The sequence below is a fragment of the Mastomys coucha genome, unplaced genomic scaffold (genome assembly GCF_008632895.1).
Source record: "Mastomys coucha isolate ucsf_1 unplaced genomic scaffold, UCSF_Mcou_1 pScaffold21, whole genome shotgun sequence".
Lineage (NCBI taxonomy): Eukaryota > Metazoa > Chordata > Mammalia > Rodentia > Muridae > Mastomys > Mastomys coucha.
Window position 1 is genome coordinate 122,011,297 of NW_022196904.1, and position 19,012 is coordinate 122,030,308.

General features: G+C 44.8%; 1 protein-coding gene and 1 long non-coding RNA gene across 2 annotated transcripts in view; one reads left to right on the forward strand and one right to left on the reverse strand.

Moving 5' to 3' along the window:
• Abraxas2 (abraxas 2, BRISC complex subunit) overlaps window positions 1–3,044 on the forward strand; it is a 27,399-nt gene extending 24,355 nt beyond the window's left edge. The window contains exon 9 of the mRNA XM_031388609.1: window positions 901–3,044. Coding sequence (XP_031244469.1) covers window positions 901–1,370 — 470 coding nt within the window. The 3' untranslated portion in view covers window positions 1,371–3,044. The remainder of the gene's footprint in view (window positions 1–900) is intronic.
• Window positions 1,098–18,281, reverse strand: LOC116103114. Its single transcript, XR_004123392.1, has 3 exons — window positions 18,126–18,281; window positions 2,023–2,172; window positions 1,098–1,215 (listed from the first exon to the last, which is right to left on the reverse strand). It is a non-coding gene; the product is annotated as an uncharacterized LOC116103114 (long non-coding RNA).
• Between the last annotated feature and the right edge of the window lie 731 nt (window positions 18,282–19,012).

The following is a 19,012-nucleotide window of genomic DNA, read 5'->3' on the forward strand; positions in this document are numbered from 1 at the left end:
ACTGAGTCCCAGGTTTTGTTCATGCTAGGCAAGCTTTTGACCCACTGAGCCATATTTTCAGTTTGTCAAGAATCCTACACTAAGCCAACACCAGCCAACATGAAGGAGAAAGGGCATTCCCTTGTCTTTAAACATTTCCTAGTGTGAAATGCTGTTTTTATGCTATTCCTCAAGTTTCCAAAACTGAAACAAGAGGACCAAAGAGAAAAGCTGAAGCAGATAGAAGTCAGAACAGATCTAAGGAATTTGGTACAGATGTTAGTGTGTATTGACAATATCATCTGTTTCTAGCAACCAAATTCTTGGGGGCTAGAGAGATGGCTTAAGAGATCTTGCTGTGCCTGCAGAGGACTAAGTTTGGTTCACAGCACCCATGAGGGAAACTCACAACTATATCCAAGTCTAGTTCCAGAGGACACAGTGCTCTCTTCTGGCCTCATTGGGCCCTTTTATGCAAATGGTAGGCACAGAAACAAACACACATTAAAAGGAAAGCAGTATGGCATTTGATAGGATACTGTAAGGAATAGTCCCTGTTCATGTGACTTGTAAAGGTATTAAGAATGGTTTTTAGTGTCAGCTGGTGGGCAAAAGAGCTCAGAATCTGGAGTTACAAGCCTATGTGCTGCATCATGGGGCTGTACTTCTAATCAAAGTGCCTGGACTTTCAACTCTGGTTTCTTTTTTATTTGTTTTTGTTTTTTGAGACAAGTGCCTCACTGTGTAACTGGTTAGTCTGATACTTGATATGCAAGGAAGTTAAAGTATAGAGGGACCATTTGTAAAATATTAGTATTGCTGCTCATTTCCAGAATATTCAAGTTGACCATTTAACAAGTGGAGGTAAAAAGCTATGAAGATACAGAACTTGTTAAGAACATTCTTTCTGTTTCTGTGCAGGATTGCAGCAGGCCCTGTTAAACAGACAGATGCCATCCGAAAGTCTGGAGCCAGCATTCAGTCCTCGGATGTCCTATTCTGGGTTCTCAGCCGAAGGGAGAAGTACTCTGGCAGATACGGAGCTCTCTGATCCTCCACCCCCTTACTCTGATTTCCACCCAAACAATCAAGAAAGTACTCTGAGCCATTCTCGAATGGAAAGGAGTGTCTTCATGCCCCGGCCTCAGGCTGTGGGCTCTTCCAACTATGCTTCCACCAGTGCTGGACTGAAGTTCACAGGAAGTGGAGCAGATCTTCTTCCTTCCCAGAGTGCAGCTGGGGACAGTGGGGAGGAGTCAGATGACAGTGATTATGAAAATTTGATTGATCCTGCAGAGTCCCCTCATAGTGAATACTCACATTCAAAGAATTCACAGCTCTCGACACATCCTGACGAGGACCCCAGGAACACTCAGACCTCCCAGATTTAAGTAAACTAATGACACTCTCCACTTGGCACTACTTTTCTTAATGGCTTATTGAGTGTTGTTGAGGACTTAATCTGTGGGGAGACCTGCTTTCTCAGATGCCGTGGCTCCTAAGTGGAGCATCCTGTGCACAGAACTCCTAGAGTCCTCTGTCCGTTGGTCCTCACCTCTGGGTACAGTGCACGGGTTCACAACAAAATCATTATGATAATCAAATTGTCCTAATTCTGGTGCGATTCATGGATGTACTAGTAAATTTAGGCAGAGTGAAACTCCTCAGTGTAGTCTGTTCTTTAAGATAAATCAGAGATCAGAGACTAAGCACAATTAGTCTATAAATACTCTCTAAGTCAGAAACTTACCTCTGCACTATCATGCCTTGAAATTTGCTTTTTCAAAGGGAAATGAATTTAGCAGCAGCCTTCAAAGAACTTTCTATGATGAGCCAAATTCATCTTTGCCAGAAAAGAATTTTGTTAATTCCAAGAAGCCTAATTGGAACAAGTCAGACATTCCTTCTCTCGTCTGCATGGTTTTGTAAGATGGGAAGAGAGGGCTTTGTTTCAACTTTTTTCTACTAGCCTGATATGTATTGTCACTTAAAATGGTTGCCTTTTTAAAAATGTAGGAATACTAATCCCCAGTGAGTACTCACCCAGATCCATGTCTGAAGTCAGGTCCTTGTCTTCTGGTACACAGCAGTGGTGCTGCACTGCACCAGCACAGGTGGTCTCTGTTCTGGAATCGTAGAGGGAGGCCACACACCAGTAGATGGCAGAAGAGAGAAGCCAGGCCTGAGTCTGTACTGAACAGATCCCAAACACAGTGGATTTAACTAAGTTCCTGTGTAAAGGATGTAATGTACTTAGGTGTGGCAGATACTGGGCTAGAGTTGTGGAGGAAAGACATTTTTGAGAAAATATCCAGGAATCTTGGTGACTACAGATCCACTTCAAGTCTGAATAACCATACTTCTTTTTTTGTTGTTGTTGTTGTTTCCCCTAAAGTTGCCATTTAGGGGATAATTTTGTGTGGAGACCATTGGGATGCACTTACGCTTTTATTTAATTACTGCTTGTTTTCAAGTTTTGCCCAGAATGTGTGAAACCACTAAAAACCATTTTTAAGTATGTTGGGCTGCTGGATTGGAAATGGCAAGACTTACCATTTATGGCAATCAATCAGCCAATGATGCTTGGCGCTGGACTGCCTTTTCTTGGACTAGTTACAACATGTAAGGATGAAGATGCCGTTAAAAGGCTTAAAATCTGGTTTCAAAGGATTCATTTCATTTTGTAGTGATATTTACTCATGAGCTCCAGCTTCCAGTCTTAGACAGTGGATACAGGCTTAGAAATGTGATGCTGGACTGCCCTGCTTTGGTTGTGCCCCAGGGTCTGCATTGTAACTACTGTCCTGGTTTTTCTGGGCTCACACCACTTCCATTTGATTTGAATGTTGAGGGTCATTTTATCTGCAGTGTGTTCCAGCTTTTATCAGCTACCTACTAGCAGCTTCAGCCCGGTATGAATCCAGTTTGTTAAAGTGCCATCGCCATCTCCTCTGTTCAGATTTTGACATTCAGGAAAATATTCTTATTTTTATGCCATACTGAAATATACAGTGTATATCTGACAAAGCAGTTAAATGTGACAATAAAAACTTATTTAATCATGATACATTATTTTAGTGTCTGTCTTAGCACCAGCAAATTCTAGCCTCAGTAGGTGTTGCCTATTGGGTAGGCTTTTTTTTCTGATACTTTAGTTTTATGTGTTTGTGTGTGTGTGCATGTTGGTGTGTGTATTTGTGTGTGCAGGTACTAGTAAAGTCCAAAAGAGAACATCAGGTCCCCTGGAGCTGGATTGACAGGTGATTGGTAGCCTCCAATAAAGGAACTAGGAACTAAAATGATTCTTTCGTAAGAGCAGTAAGTGCTCCTAACCACTGAGCCATCTCTCCAGCCATGGTAGTTTTTAAAGGGCATTAAAACTTGTTCTCAGTCTCCATAGGGACCTGTCTGTCTGGTTCAAGAGGAATCTAAGAATACAACTTACCAAAATATTCATGTTGATTTCAAGAATCACCGGTGTGGTGAGAACCAAGCTATCTAGAGAAGCACCCATAGTGGATAAAGCTGAAGCCCGGTGAGGCCTCTGATAGCACCTACCCAGAAAATCCACTCTGGTTTGGAGTGTCTGTTCCACCCAATAACGAGGAGGCAGAAGTTGTTGCTCTGAGAGTACTTCAGGACATGTGAGGTCTCAGAACAGGGCCAGCAAATGTGTTCTGAACTCAGCAGAGCTGTGGCAGTTGAGTGATGTGGAAAACAAACATTGTGATTGGTGTTTCTGGAGTAGTGTCAAAGCATAAAATTGGCAATCTCATCCCTAGTCGGGATACATATCTTTAAATGCCAGGTGGTAGAGCAGGTGACACTGGTTACTTTAACAAAATAATTTAACTGTATTAGAGAGATTTGAAAAAAAAAAAAAAAAGGCTAGTGAGATTGCTCAGCAGGAAAAAGTATTTGCTTATAAAGTCTGACAACCTGAGTTCAGTCCCCAGATTCCATACAAAGGTAGGGAGATTGATCTTAACAAAATTGTCCTCTAACCTGCACACATACACCATGGCCTTCATGTCCACACATCATGCACACATACAGTAATAATATCTTATATTTTAAGAAGTGGGTCAGGAGGGCTCAATGAGGGCTCTGCTATCAAACATGAGGATCCAAGTATAGATCCTCAGCACCCACATAAAAACAGGTGTGGTGATGGGTATCTGTAATCCCAGTGCTGGAGAGGGACAGGGTGTGGTGATGGGTATCTGTAATCCCAGTGCTGGAGAGGGACTGGGGAGGATGCCTGGAGCTCATTGGCCACCTATTCAAGCCCAATCATTAACTCTAGGTTCAGCAAGACCCTGTCTCAGAAAAAAGGTTGAGGGGCTGGAGAGATGGCTCAGCTGATAAAGATCTAAGTCCATTTCTACAATCCATGTGGTAGAAAGAAATAACAAATTTTAGTACATTGTCCTATGACCTCCCTATATGTATGCCATGGCATACATACACACACACATACACACACACACACACACACACACACACACACAAATTAATGAAACAAGTCAGGTAATGTTGACCTTTGGTCTCCACGTGTGTAGGCATGGATAAATATAGTATACACACAAACACATAAAAAAAGACCCCACAATAAAGTAAAAGATTTTTTTAAGTCAATGTAAATAAAAACTAGGAGAAAGTAACAATTGTGAGCTGTGTCCTGGATCTGAGTTGGTTGCAAGTTCCATTCAGTTACTGGCAGCCTCACTCTTACAAGGTTCTGTCCACACTGATTTTTCTCCCTAATAAATCTGAAACTAAGTTAACTTTTCTTAGCTCAGAATCTGTTTCCTACAGGTCCAAAAAGTTTCAGAGAACAGACAATATAAGGCCAGACTCTAAGGCAGAAGCCAAGCTGTGCTAGTGCACACTCATGCACACGTGGGGACACACAAGCGTTTTCTTGATCATGAGGATACTCTCTTTGCAGAACTCTGCCTCCTGCCTGCCATTGTTCCTTCATGTCGTGGCCTTCAACTTGTATCAGGAGGTGCAGAGTGTCTGGTTAGTCTGGTCCCCATCTAAACAAGTCTGGGAGGTGTTTGATTCCAAAACAAACATTTCCTTGTTAGGAACTTTGGCTGTGGCCAGCTTGCTGTGGTTGGCAGAGCTGGGGGCATTAGGTCTCAATGACAAACAGATGTGGTTTAGTTGTATTAAAACACGGATCACCCAAAAGACCTTTCTGACAGTTCCAAACCAGGTGTGTAGGAGGAGTAAAGAAACAGTAGTTGCTCCCTGGAAATAAGCACAGGATCCTGGCTTGCAGGAGAGGGGAGGTTAGGAGTCAGAGTTTATGCAACTTGACCCTTTAAAAGGGTTTTCAGTCTGGGACAAGGCCACCCATTGTTTGGGGAACAGCTCAAATGTCTCCTTTAGAAAACCCTTGTGAGTGCCTGGGAATGGCTGTGTAACCCAAGTGCTATGTGTTTGTTGTGATGCAGTCTACCCAGCACAGGACTGATTGAGACTTAGAGCTCACTCTGCTGGTAGGTGGGGATGCCCTGGAGGGCAGAATAGTAACAAAAGCACCTCCAAATCCCCAGGGACTGGTTACTGACTGGGTACCAGGAAATATGGGTTGAGGAAAGGAAGACAGGAGTCAAATACTCTTCCTCTCTTGCCTCTCTCTTGCCTCTTGTCCTCCTCCCCCTCTCTCCCCCTCTCTCTCCACGTGGTCATGGCTGGTCTCTACTACTCTACTCTTTCCTTCTCTGCCTCTGCTACTCTCTTAACTCCTCTCCCCATGCCCTAAATAAACTCTATTCTATACTTAAAAAAAAAAGGAGTCAAATAAAATCTGCTTAGAAGAATGACAGAGGTTAGTTGTTAGCACCTGGGAGGTGCTGGCAAGAACTCTGACTAGGCTGTGAGACGGCTTGGTAAAGGTATATGTCACACAAGCCTGGGGACCAGCATTCGAGCCCCAGCATCCACACACATAAAGGTGGAAGGAAAGAACTGACTCCACAAAGTTCTTTGACCTCCACTTGTGTGCTGTGACACACACACACACACACACACACACACACACACACACACACACACACACCTGCAGCTGTACCTACCCTATCATAATGCTGCCCTGGAACTGTATGCCAAAACAAATGCCTTTCCTTACATTAATTTTGCCAGCTATTTCATCACAATGAGGCAAGTAATTAATATACCAGGTGTTAGTCAAGAATCCCTAAATATGTAAGTCCTGAGAAGATCACCTCCATATGCTAGTATCTGCAGACTTACCTCCCCAACTCACAGCTGTCTGCAAATAAACAGGGAATTAAGCTGGGGTCTTCAACATCCTGCCACAGCAACAGAGGACCCCTACCATGCAGTCAAAGAACCCCAAACCAAGATTGAGGAGACCTTTCAGACATAAGCAATGATTCAGAAGAAAACACACCTTCCTGGGTCTCAGTTTCCCATTCTGCAAGAGCAAGAGGTAGCCATTGATGGCTTGTTAGGTCACATTCTAAGTTTCTGAGGAAAATTCTAGATGAAGGCAGGGAACTCAGAATCAGAAAAACAAAACAACAAAACAACAAAACAGAATGGAGAATCTGGTAGAGTACTGACCTCCTTCAGGTTGGTCCCAAATCTGAGGTCTGATTTTCTGAATTCTGCATCGGGCAGGGCTGACCTGTCCCTCTAGGCTCTGTGGTTCTGCCAACCAGGCACTCTTACTCCCAGTGTCCTTCTCAGAGAGGCATTCATAGTCAGACAAAATAAAGTCCTGGGCACAGCCTGCCATGGAGCAGGAAGGAAGTTAGAGGCCACAGAAGGTGGCTTCGTGTGCCCACACAGGAATTTATTCTGAGTCTCTGAGTGCCTGTTGCATTTGGCACTGTTGAGTGGATTAGATATGGCCCTGCCTTGGACCTCTCAATGTGTCTCTCAAAAGATCATCCACTCCTCATTCTAGTGGTATATGTCTGGCCTGAATGAAGCCAATCAGATTCTAGAAATTTATAAAACTATATAAAACTTCAAGGCATCTGGAGCTGAGTTGTGAGGTGGGGGTGGGGCCTAAAGCCTAGAGGCGTGGCCCAAGAGGTTCTGCTCCTGAAGTCTCTGGAGAGCTCCTCTCTGGCCCTGGCTCTCTAGCATTTCCTCTGATAGAGGAATTCCTCAGAATTCCTCCAGTGACCAGTTTTCTCTATTGGTTTATGTTTCCCTAGTCCTAGCCAGAGTACATCATCTAGGGCAATGGTTCTTAACCTGTAGGTCACGAACCCTTTGGGAGTTTCGTATCAGATATTTATATGATGATTCATAAACAGCAAGACTACAGTTATGAAATAGCAAGGAAAATGATTTTATGGTTGGGGATCACCACAATATGAGGAACTGTATTAAAGGGCTGCAGCATTGGGAAGATTGAAAACCACTGTTCTACAGTGTCCCAGCTGCCCTCTTGGGTTGGGGTGTTGTTCCTTCACAAAAAATCCATGTCTGGGACTGGAGAGATGGCTCAGTGGTTAAGAGCACTGACTGCTCTTCTGAAGGTCCTGAGTTCAAATCCCAGCAACCACACAGTGTCTCACAACCTTGTGTAATGAGATCGGGTGCCTTCTTCTGGTGTGTCTGAAGACAGCTACAGTGTACTTACATAAATAGATAAATCTTTAAAAAAAAATCCATGTCTGAATCTTTGATAGACAATTTTTATTGTCTACCAATAAAAAATTGACAATGTCCCTGTCCCGGTAGTGTTTGGTCTCTTCACCTTGGCACTCCAGTTATGCTTTCTCTTGCCCTTGGTAGGGTAGCCATATTCATCACAGGTTGACTTCTGAAAGTGGTAGGCCTTAGAGCCACACCCATGGTACAACATGAGTGCCTTGTTATAGCAATTTCCAGGGGATCATTTCACCACCTTGTTTCTGGCCTCTGCTAGTCTAGTGATGGGATTACAGAACTGCATTACTGCCCTTAACCCCTTAGGTATTTCCATTCATAGCAATGATCTGGAAGTTTCTCTTGCCTAAACTGAGCTCAAAGAACCAGATGGCATTTTTAGGATGATTTTGTAGGAAGCTGGTCAGTGCACTTCAACAGCCTTCCTTGGGAGAGGCTGGGGAAATGTTGGCACTGTGGATTGAAGGGGGTTAGGAAAACTGTGTTGAATACATTGTTTTATAGGCTCCATTAATGATAAGAAATGAACATACCTCAGCATACCTTCAGTTAGAAAATGTCCTGGGGAAGGAGAAGCCCTGTGGGAATGGGTGAGGAGGCCAAAGAAGGTAGTACTGGCCTCCTTGCCAGTGTGCTAAGCCAATGGGTCCCCCAGGTAACCCAGACCATCTCATGTGCCCCAGATGTAAGCTGGCCCATTCTCTTTCTGTTAACTATCATGCCCCATCTCCCCCCGACCCCCATCATCAGCTTAAAAGCTTCCTTGTCTCCTCAATCCTGGCCCCTCTCCCAAATCCCCTTCTCTGAAACCCACCAGCTGACCCTGGGAGAACATCGAGAATTTTTGTGACAGAAATTAGAGACCTCAGAGACTGCCTGGCCACCTGGTCACCTGGCCCAGACCTAGGAAGTAGCCCAAAGAGAGGCTGGAGTAATTCTCCAGTTGGAATGCAAGCCATGTCTTTCTTAATTATACACCCCGAGCAAACAGCCCCTGTCTCTGAGCCCTATCTGTAGGTATAGTTGGGTGACAATACTTACCTCAGAAGTAAGATGCCTAATGTCTCCCTCTGGCCTCTCGCTGTGTACACTCATGCACTCTTTAAAATGTAATGCAATTTTCCTTAAATAGCTGTGTAGTTAGTGGCTACAATACTAGGCAGCCAAGGATGCTGCACACATGTCTCTTTAGGGGACCAGAGATGCTGGCATGCATCCTGATGTACCCACAAAGCTGCTGAAAAATCCAGGAGGATGCCTCCTGCCTCCTCTACAGTTGCTCTCAATCAAAATGGGCTCAATGAATGCTAGCCTGAGAAAGGATAAAGTCTGCCCTAGATAGACATAAACAAAGAGCAGAAACATTCAAATGTTCTGGAAGCCCCACAGGGCTTGGCAGCTAGTTTAGGAAGTGCAGCTGTCCTTGTCCAACCTGAGATGCCCTTCACAGTGTCCTGGCACCTCCGGTGTACGCAAGCAAGAGCCAGACAAGGGCAAAGGGACCACACCTGGAGCAGCCGCAACCTCTGGGACCCTTCTGACCAGCACAGTCACTCTCTCCCCCACTAGCCTAGCTCGGCTGGGGAAGGCCACCTGCAGTGGGGATGAAGGCCATCTCAGCAGCTCAACCCAGATTCCTCCTGCCTGCCCACACACAGATACCCAAGTGGAGGATCAGATGAATCCAGTCTGTATCCGGGGGCTAGCACTCATATCTTCATCTACCAGGGAGAGTGGGCTGAATTATGGGCAAGGCTGATGACATCCAAGCCCTCAGGAGCAGAGGTGGGTGGAAGAGAGTCCTGGCACCTCTTTCAAACCATCTGCTCCCAATCAAACCACGTGAGTACACCAGTGTTCCAGGCACCCTGAGACCAGGCAGGAGCAGTGTCCAGCCCCATTCCTTACCCTCCTCGCCCCTTTATTCACCCACCCCTTCCTGCTCTCTTCCTTTCTTTCCCTTTTCTTTTGTTCAAGTAAGTTTTTTTTATTTGTTTGTTTGTTTTTTATGCTTTTTGTTTTTCGAGACAGGGTTTGTCTGTATAGCCCTGGCTGTCCTGGAACTCACGCTGTAGACCAGGCTGGCCTCGAACTCAGAAATTCGTCTGCCTCTGCCTCCCAACTGCTGGAATTAAAGGCGTGTGCCACTACTGCCCGGTTCCAGGTAAGTTTTTAATCAAGGTATAATGAGCACAGAAAAGAACACAAATCATGAACAAACTGGATCTTCCTGGTCACCTCCACTAGGTAACTGGCCTGAAGATTAAGAAATAGAATGCAGAGGTGAAGAGAGGAGTTCAGCAGTAAAGAGCACTAGTTCGTCCAGAGAACCCCAACACTCACATGGTGGTTCATAACCATCTAATGCTCTCATCTGACCTCCCTGGGCACTAGGCGCACACTTGGTGCACACACATATGCAAAACACTCATAAACATAAAAATAAATTAAACAATAAAAGAAGTAAATACACTGTACTTGAGAATTCCTCTTCCTGTCCTTTTTTGGTCATTACCCGAATCTTAGGGTTACTATTGCTGTGACAAAATATCATGACCAGAAGCAGCTTGGGGAAGAGGAGCTTATTTCAGATTCTGTTCCACATCACAATCCATCATCAAAGGAAGTCAGAGCAGGAAACTGAAAGAAGGGACAGAAGCAGTTAGCAGTGGAAGAATGCTGCTTACTGGCTTGCTCTCCACGGCTTGTTCCGCCTGCTTTCTTATACCATCCAGGAGTACCTGCTAGATTAGCACCACCCACAATGGGCTGTGCCCCTTTTTTGTAGCAGTTCTGTCAGACTGAAGAAGTCAATTTTCTTTTTTTTCTTTTTTCTTTTTTTTTTGGTTTTTCGAGACAGGGTTTCTCTGTATAGCTCTGGCTGTCCTGGAACTCACTCTGTAGACCAGGCTGGCCTCGAACTCAGAAATCCACCTGCCTCTGCCCCTCCAAGTGCTGGGATTAAAGGCGTGCACCACCACTGCCTGGCTAAGAAGTCAATTTTCTATAAAACTACCCTTAGTTTTAAAATTATTTATTTCTAAATTGTCTATTATTTTACATTTATTTATTTATTTGCTTATTTATTTATATGTGTAGAGGTGTTTTGTCTGCACTACATGTATTCAATGCCTTCACAGATTAGAATAGGGTGTCAGATCCCCTGGGCTGGAATTGTAGCTGGCTGTAAGCTGCCACGTGGGTGCTGACACTCAAACCTGGGTCCTCTGGAAAAGCAGCCAGTATTCTTAAACACTGAACTGTTTCTCCAGCCCCAAAACTGTTATTTGTTTAACAATTTATTTTTATTATTTTGTGTGTAATGATGTTTTACATGTGTGTATGTGTGAGGGCATCAGATTCCCTGGGGCTGGAGTTACAGACAGTTGTGAGCTTCCATGTGGGTACTTGGAATTGAACCTGGGTTCTCTAGAAGAGCAGCCAGTGCTCCTAACCACTGAGCCATCTGTGGTACTTCTGATGGCCCCCATAGACTCATATATTTGAATGCTTAGTCACCAGGACGTGACACTATTTGAAAGGATTAGAAGGCCTAGGAGGTTGGCCTTGTTGGAGGAAGTATGTCACATTTTTTGAGGTTTCAAAAGCCCATGCCAGGTCCAGTCTCTCTCTCAGGTACTTCTCCAACATCTTGTCTGCCTCCATACTCCCCATCATGATGATAATGGACTAACCTCTGAAACTGCAGGAAAGCCCACAATTAAATGCTTTTTTAAATAAGAGTTTCCTTAGTCATTATGTCTCTTCACAGCAATAGAACAGTGACTAAGAAACCATGTCTCTATCCCTTATTTTATTTTTACTTCTGTCTATCTTTCTGAGTGTATTCCATATGTGTGCAGGTACCCATAAAGGCCAAAGAGGGTGTCTGGTCCTCTGGAGCTAGAATTACAGGTACTTGTGAGCATCCCATCATGGGTGCTGGAACCTAGACTCAGGTCCTCTCCAAGAACAAATGAGCTCTTGACCATTGAGCCATCTGTCTAGTCCCGCATTTTTTTTCCTTCTTAAACTGAAAGATATCTTTTGTGCTATGCTTGGGTGGAGTACAGAGAATGTTCTTGTAAAGGTCACACATCCGAGTGCTTTTGTTTGTTGGCCTTGTCTCCTATTTTGCTAAGATAAGGTCCTGTGAATGCTGACCTGGAAGTGAGAGGTGGTTTATGGTATGAGAAAGCTTGCCAAGCAAGCCTGATGACGTGAGTGTGATGCCAGCACTGCAAGAGAAGAGTTCATCACCCAGCCTGTCCTTTATAATACCCTGGGGGCTTTTAGTCAATACCTCCGCCAGCTCTCCCTCTCTAGGACTCTTGATCTAATGGTCTAGGCAAGCTGGACCCCTGGTATTATTTTAGTGCTCACTAGGGGATCTTGGTGAGCAGGTGAGGTTGAGATGGCCAGTTTGTCTCCATAGTGATTTCAGGGCATGACACAGTGAGAGGGCTGGGAGCCTCTGAGTGCCTCCATTGCTGCCTCTGTCTTACATGGGGGGATGAGAGCTGAGAGAGACAGTGGGCTGATGATAACAGGCTTTTCATTCAGCCCTTATGACTTGTCATTCTGTTTAGAAAGCACGGCCTGGCAGAGAGCCAATATCTCAGCCCTCACAACAGGTCAGGTTAGTGGCAAGAATCCAGACCTGGGTGACCATAGCTTCTGCCACACTTGGCATACCCAGTGACTACCAGACTGTCTGTGGGCATATTTCAGGTAACCCACAGGTGTTATTATGCATGCTGCATGGTGACAATAGGGGGGTCCTGTTGGCCCAAGCCACACAGAATGAAGTGAGGCAGGCCAGAAGCATTCAGGGCTGTCTGAATGTGAAGTCTGTGGGTATCTCATTAGTTCTTTCTGTTCCTTCTGTCTCAAGGAAGGAAGCCATCAACACCCAAGCCAGCTAACAGGGGCCCTTCAGCAGGCAAAGCCATATTCTTTTAGCCTCAACGTCTCTTGAAACACAAATGCCATCTGGTAATTGGTACAGAAAATATTTCCAAGGTCTCTTACCCACCATGGTCCAACTTCTGCTGTTTCACCTCTGGACACTTGCATATTCATCAGCAAGCGTCTGCCAGTCAAGGCATGTTTGCTGTTTGACACCCATATGTTCCTGCTCTGAAGAAGAGACTGATGCTTGCTCTGCTCCAGAAAAGAGTGAACTCTATACAGACGGCTGAATGTACATCCTCCTAACTTGCAGGTGGATAGGTTGTTCTAAGAGGTCTCAATCTCGCCTCCTACTAGCAGGCTGCCTGTCCAGGCTCCAGCAGCATGAAGATTGCTGTCTTTCAAAGAAAATGTTTAAATATGCCAGGAGGAAGACTCTCTATCTCTCCTCACCCCACACCACACCCCCAGCTACTCATAACCATGTCCCCTGATGCAACTAAGTTGGTCAAAAAAAAAAAAATCACACTTCTACCTTTTGAATTTGAAAAAAAAAATGTCTTGGGCTCATTCAGTCAAATGCTTGCTGTGAAAATACACGGGCTTGAGTCAGAACCATGCAAACCTATGTGGAAAAGCCAGGTATGCTCAAATAAATGTGTAATCTCAGTGCTGGAGAGAGAAACAGGCAATGGCTTTCCTCAAAGCAGCCATGTGTCTCCTGACACGCATTTTCTTGCCTTCTAAAAGGTGCAAGGACCTTATTGGGTCTCTGATAGGGATAGCCATCACAAGTTCCCCCAGCATCCTAGATCCTCTGAACTGGGCCAGTTACTCATGACTTTTTTCTTCCTTTGCCTCTGGAAAAGCTTATTCTGGAAAGCTCCAGTTGAGTGCCCTAGGACTGTGATGGGGTGTGGCTTGCACATATCATGTTACTTGGCAGAGGGGCCCTCTCAGCAGCAATTACTTCCTGAATCCTGACTTTGGTCCCTTTCAAGAGCATGGCAAGGCTCCTTCACCAATGGGAATAACACAAGTTACCTCTCAGCCAGGGGACCTTTAAATCTTCCTGACTTTCAGAATGATCAAGGACTCTTTGATTTCCACATTATGACTGATTTTCTTTTTCGGTCTTTCTAAGCTGTAATCAGTCCATCGTGGAAGTGGGAGTTCTTCCAGTACTAGCATGTGTGGATCCATGTGTCCCAGTGAAGAAACAGTTAGCTAAGGAAACAGGCTTCATGTTGCTACTTTAGGAAGGTGGGGAGAACCAGCTTTAAATACCAGGGAAGGCGGGGCATAGTGGCACAGTGGCAGAGGCAGGCGGATCTCTGTTAGTTTGAGGCCAGCTCAGTCTACATAGGAAGTCCTAGGACAGCCAGTGAATTCTAGGACAGCCAGTGAGTTCTAGGACAGCTAAACAGTGAGATTGCATCTTTAAAAATAATAACAGCTTTATACCCCAGTGACTTTCTGGAACAAGGAGAGCCTACACTCCAAAATGGTTCATTCCTAATATGCTCGATGTTCAAATGATTTTAGGCACACTCAGCCCCCCAAAATTTTTCTTTTCTATTTCCTCATGGAGTTTGCTGTGACTTGGTTACATGCGAATATGCATGAGGCCCCTTCCCTAAAAGGTACTGCTCCAAGACCTGACCATACAGAAATGCTCAGCGCCAGGGCCACTTTTTCTTTACTGTGGGTTTTGCAGGATATTAAGAAACAAACAAACAAACAAACAAACAAACAAAAAACAGAACAAATGGCTGAAGCGGTAGCCCAACAATCAAGAGTGCTTACTGCGCTTCTTTAAAGACCCCGGTTTGGTTCCCAACATCCACAGAGTAGCTCCTAAGATACCTCTAGCTCCAGGGGATCTGTTTCCCTCTTCTGGCACCTTAAGCACCATCACACACACTAATTAAAAAACAAAATAGGAAGAACTTTTTATGTGCACACATATAGAACCTTTCTTTTCTTGTCAATTTAGCGCTGCACTGGAAAGCAGGTCTTGGTTCCTGGGCGAAATAGTAATGAATTCCACGGGGCAAAGGGACAAGAGATGGAAGAAGAGGGCTGGAGAGATGGCGCAGCAGTTGAGAGCACTCAAAGGCTGCACTTTCAGAGGATCAAGGTTCGATTCCCACCACCCACTTGGTAACCCACAACCATCTATGAATTCAGTTTCAGGGGATCTGGCATCCCAGGGACTGCAAAATCTGGTGCACTCACATGCAGGCAAAACACCTATACCCATACAAATACAGATCCTAAGAGGTGGAAGAGGTCTTTATTCAGGCCAGAAAACTGCATGTGATACCATGTAAGGTGAAAGTCAAACTTGTTTTTTCTGTACATGGTGGCTCACATTTATAATCCCAAAAAGCTGAGGGAGGAGCAACACTCTGTGTTCAAGGCCAGTCTGGGATACATGGCAAGATCATATTTAAAAAGTATAGACAAGGGCTTGAGAAATAGCTCAGCAGTTGAGACCATATACTGCTCTCAAAGAAGAGTTTGATTCCCAGCCTACAGCACGTGGCCCACAAACTCCTGAAACGCCAAATCCAGGGGGTACACTGCCATCTACTGGCTTCTATGGGCACTGCATCCACATACACAAACCTACATTTAGAGACACATAATTAAAATAAATAAAAAAATAAATTGAGCCTGGTGGTGATGGAGTATGCCTTTAATTTCAGCATTCTGGAGGTAGAGGCAAACAGATCTCTGGGTTCAAAGCCAGCCTAGTCTACAGAGAGAGTTCCAGGAGAGCTCAAGCTACACAGCTATACAAGAAACTCTATCTGGCCAGTCAATGGTGGCGCATGCCTTTAATCCCAGCATTTGGGAGGCAGAGGCAGGCGGATTTCTGAGTTCGAGACCAGCCTGGTCTACAGAGTGAGTTCCAAGACAGCCAGGACTACACAGAGAAACCCTGTCTTGAAAAAGCCATATATATAAAACCCAAGGGGCTGGAGACATGAGTCAGCAGTTAAGAGCTAAGAGCATTGGCTGCTTTTCCAGAGGTCCTGAGATCAATTTCCAGCAATCAGATGATAGCTCACAACCGTCTGTAATGGGATCAGATGCCCTCTTCTGATGTGTCTGAAGATAGTGACAGAGTATTCACATAAATTAAGTAAGTCTTTCGTTTAAACAAACAAACAAACAAACAAACAAACCAAAACCAAAACCCCAAAAAACCCTACAGCTAGGTTGGACTACAGAAAGCCTATCTTAAAAACAAAAACATAGAGGCTGGCGAGATGGCTCAGCGGGTAAAAGCACTGACTGCTCTTCCGAAGGTCCCGGCAGAGGTCCTGAGTTTGATTCCCAGCAGCCACACACGATAGCTCACGGCAATCTGTACAGCTACAGTGTACTCATATACATAAAATAAATAAAATAAATCTTTAAAAAAACATTTAAAAAGGCATGGAGATGAAACAAAATGTTCTGTTTCTTCTATGGTAAATCTAATTCAGTCTTCAAGTTTAAATTGATAAACTTGCTGTGGTGGGGCAGGTCTATAATTCTAGCACTTAAAAGATGCAGGCAGTAGAATCAGAAGTTCAAGGTCATCCTCTGCTGTATAGGGAGTTTGAGGCTCGCCTGAGCTATAGATTCTGACTCATTCAATCATCCCTTACTAAAAAGAAAAAAAATCATGCTTGGTATTTTGAACCTAGTCAAAAGCCATGGCTAGGGAGGTCCTAGGGAGAAAACTACTACTGCTGCTTTGCTAAATAGCATGTTGTTACAATGTGTTTGGGGGGGGGTGTGGGGAGGGAGGGGTGTTCTGGTTTTTGAGACAAGGTTTCACTGTGTAGCCTGGAACTTCCTCTGTAGACCAGGCTACCCCTCAAATTTACAGGGATCTGCCTGCCTCTGTCTCCCAAGTACAGGGATTCTAGGAATCCTTTGAGCAGCTTTGAGCAGAGGTTTGTTTCTGTTTTGTTTGTTTGTTTGTTTGGTTGTTTTTGAAGCAGACAAAGCTTAATGCAGAGACTCATCATTAGTCTTAGGGCTGAGAATAAATGCTTTTTGAATGCTCAAAACATCTATATCACCTCTCCAAGACTCAGGGAGCACCTGAGGGCGGGCAGAAAGGATGTAAGAGCCAGAGGTGGGAAGAAGTCTCAGGGAACTCTACCTTCTGAAGGCGACATGCAGCTGCACCTCTTACCTCATAGCAGCTGTAGTTACCTGCACAATACTAGACCCATGAACATTCCATCATAGGCAGGGGGGATCCGCCCCTCTCTCGGAAGCTATAGAAAGTTAATGGCTGCTGGGCAGGAGGGAGTCATAGTCCTCAGGGTATAGCCAATGGTAAGTTGGCCTTGCTCCAGTAAATAACCCCACAGCCATGCTCCTGTAAGCAGCCCACATTAAGTGCATTGGGAACAGAATCAAAACAGTTTGAGTAGGAGAGGGATTGCTGGGAAGTGGGTTTCAGTGGGGTGGGGGTGGGGGGAGAGGTGAGAGAGGGAAATGGAATATGATTGAAGAACATTATATATATGAAATTGTATGAGAATTTTAAAATGTAAGTCTCAATATTACCAAAGTTTTCATGCATTTGCTTCAAAATTCATAAATTAAATAAAATTCATGAAATAAATAAAAATTAAAAATTAAAACCGAGTGTAGTGACACGTGCCTTTAATCCCAGCACTCAGGAGGCAGAAGCAGGAGGATCTCTGATTTTGTGGGCTGCCAACAGCCTGGTTTATATAGCCAGTTCCAGTACAGTACAGTTCAGTACACTCTGTCTCAAAAATAAACCAGTCCCCCAAACCCAAAATTCATTTTAGAAGTAAAGTCTTCTTTTGTTGTTGTTATGCTTTGTTTTTGCCTTTACTTTTGTTTTTCAAAAGAGGGTTTCTCTGTGTAGCCCTGGCTATCCTGGAACTGACTATGTGGGAGGCCAGGCTGGCCTCCAGCTCACAGAGATCCGCCTGCCTCTACCTCCTGAGTGCTGGGATTAAAGGCATGCACCACCTTGCTGAGCAAAGGAGTCTTATTTCATCTACAAAGTAGTTCTGTAAGTTTTCTTCTCTGGGGACTGGAGAGATGACTCAGTGGTTACCAGCACTTGATGCTTTTGCAGAGAACCTGAGTTATGTTCCCAGCACCCACATTTGAGGCTCACACCGTGTGTAACTTCAGTTCCAGAGGACCTGACACTCTCTTTTGGCCTCTATGAGCACCTGTGCTCACATAGTGAACATATGTACATTCAGGTACACAAACATACACATGAAATAAAATGAATAGGCATAAATGCATATGTATAATACATACATACACAAAATAAAATGAATAAATAAATCTTTTTAAAATGTACTTTTTCCTCCTCCTCCTCCTCCTTTCTTTCTTCTTCTTCTTTTGAGACAGGGCCTGCTATGAACATCGGGCAGGTCTGGAACTCATAATGATCTTTCTGTCTGTAGACAGACTCTGCCCCTCTATGAGTACTTCTTGAAGGCCCTGCCTCCTGGATTCTTCGCACAAAAGCTCTTGGTCATCACCAGCCCGCCCTCAGAAATCAGTTGTACCTGTAATGCAAATTCTGTAAAACAGAATTTGGGGCTGGTGACCATGAAGCCAGGGAAGCTGATGCAGGTCCTCTACTTCTGGCTGTTTTCCTGTGTTCAGCTGCTATGAGGTCATGGGTGCAGCCACTATGCCAACTCCAGTCTTCCCTGAGACTTCTTCCCACCTCCAGCTCTTACATCCTTTCTGCCCCACCTTCAGAGGCTCCCTGTATCAGGTGATACAGATGTCATGTGTCATTTAGGGCTGAGCACTCAACAGGCACCTATTCTTAGCACTAAGACCAGTGATGAGTCTCCACATTAAAGGTGTCAACAAGGCAAAGCCTCATTCTGTGACAAGTCCCATCACATGACCCTGAGCAGTTGTTTCAGCTTCTGTATTCAAAGAGAGACTGGTAACTCTTGTATCTCCGTACTAGAGAGAGGAATGGGACAATAGCATCAGCAGTGGCTGAGTGAAACAAACCGGTTGTGCAGGCTGCCTTTCTACTCACCCCTGCCACAAAAGAGAATGGGCAGGAAAGGGCTGTGGACTGGGAGGCAGTGGTGCTGTGGCTGAGGGAGGGGGCATGGCCAGTACCTTACAATCCTAGGGAGTTGGGGTGCTTGCCAGAGGGGAGACTGGCAGCTCATCTTCATGCTGCTTTGAAGATCTCCCCAACAGAGCCACTAGTGATGAACTTGGCAAAGCTCTTAGGCAAGTCAGAGAAGGCTGAATGCCATCCCTGAAGGAGTGTGCTGGTGACACAGCAGCTGAGGGTATGAGGTGAGGTCAGCCAGATAGTGAGTCATCTGCATCAGGGCTGTGTGACGCTAGAAGTCAGCTTTGGAGGGATAGCTGGCCCTTACCACCTCCTCCCCCAACCCCCAGTTTCAATGTATACTGA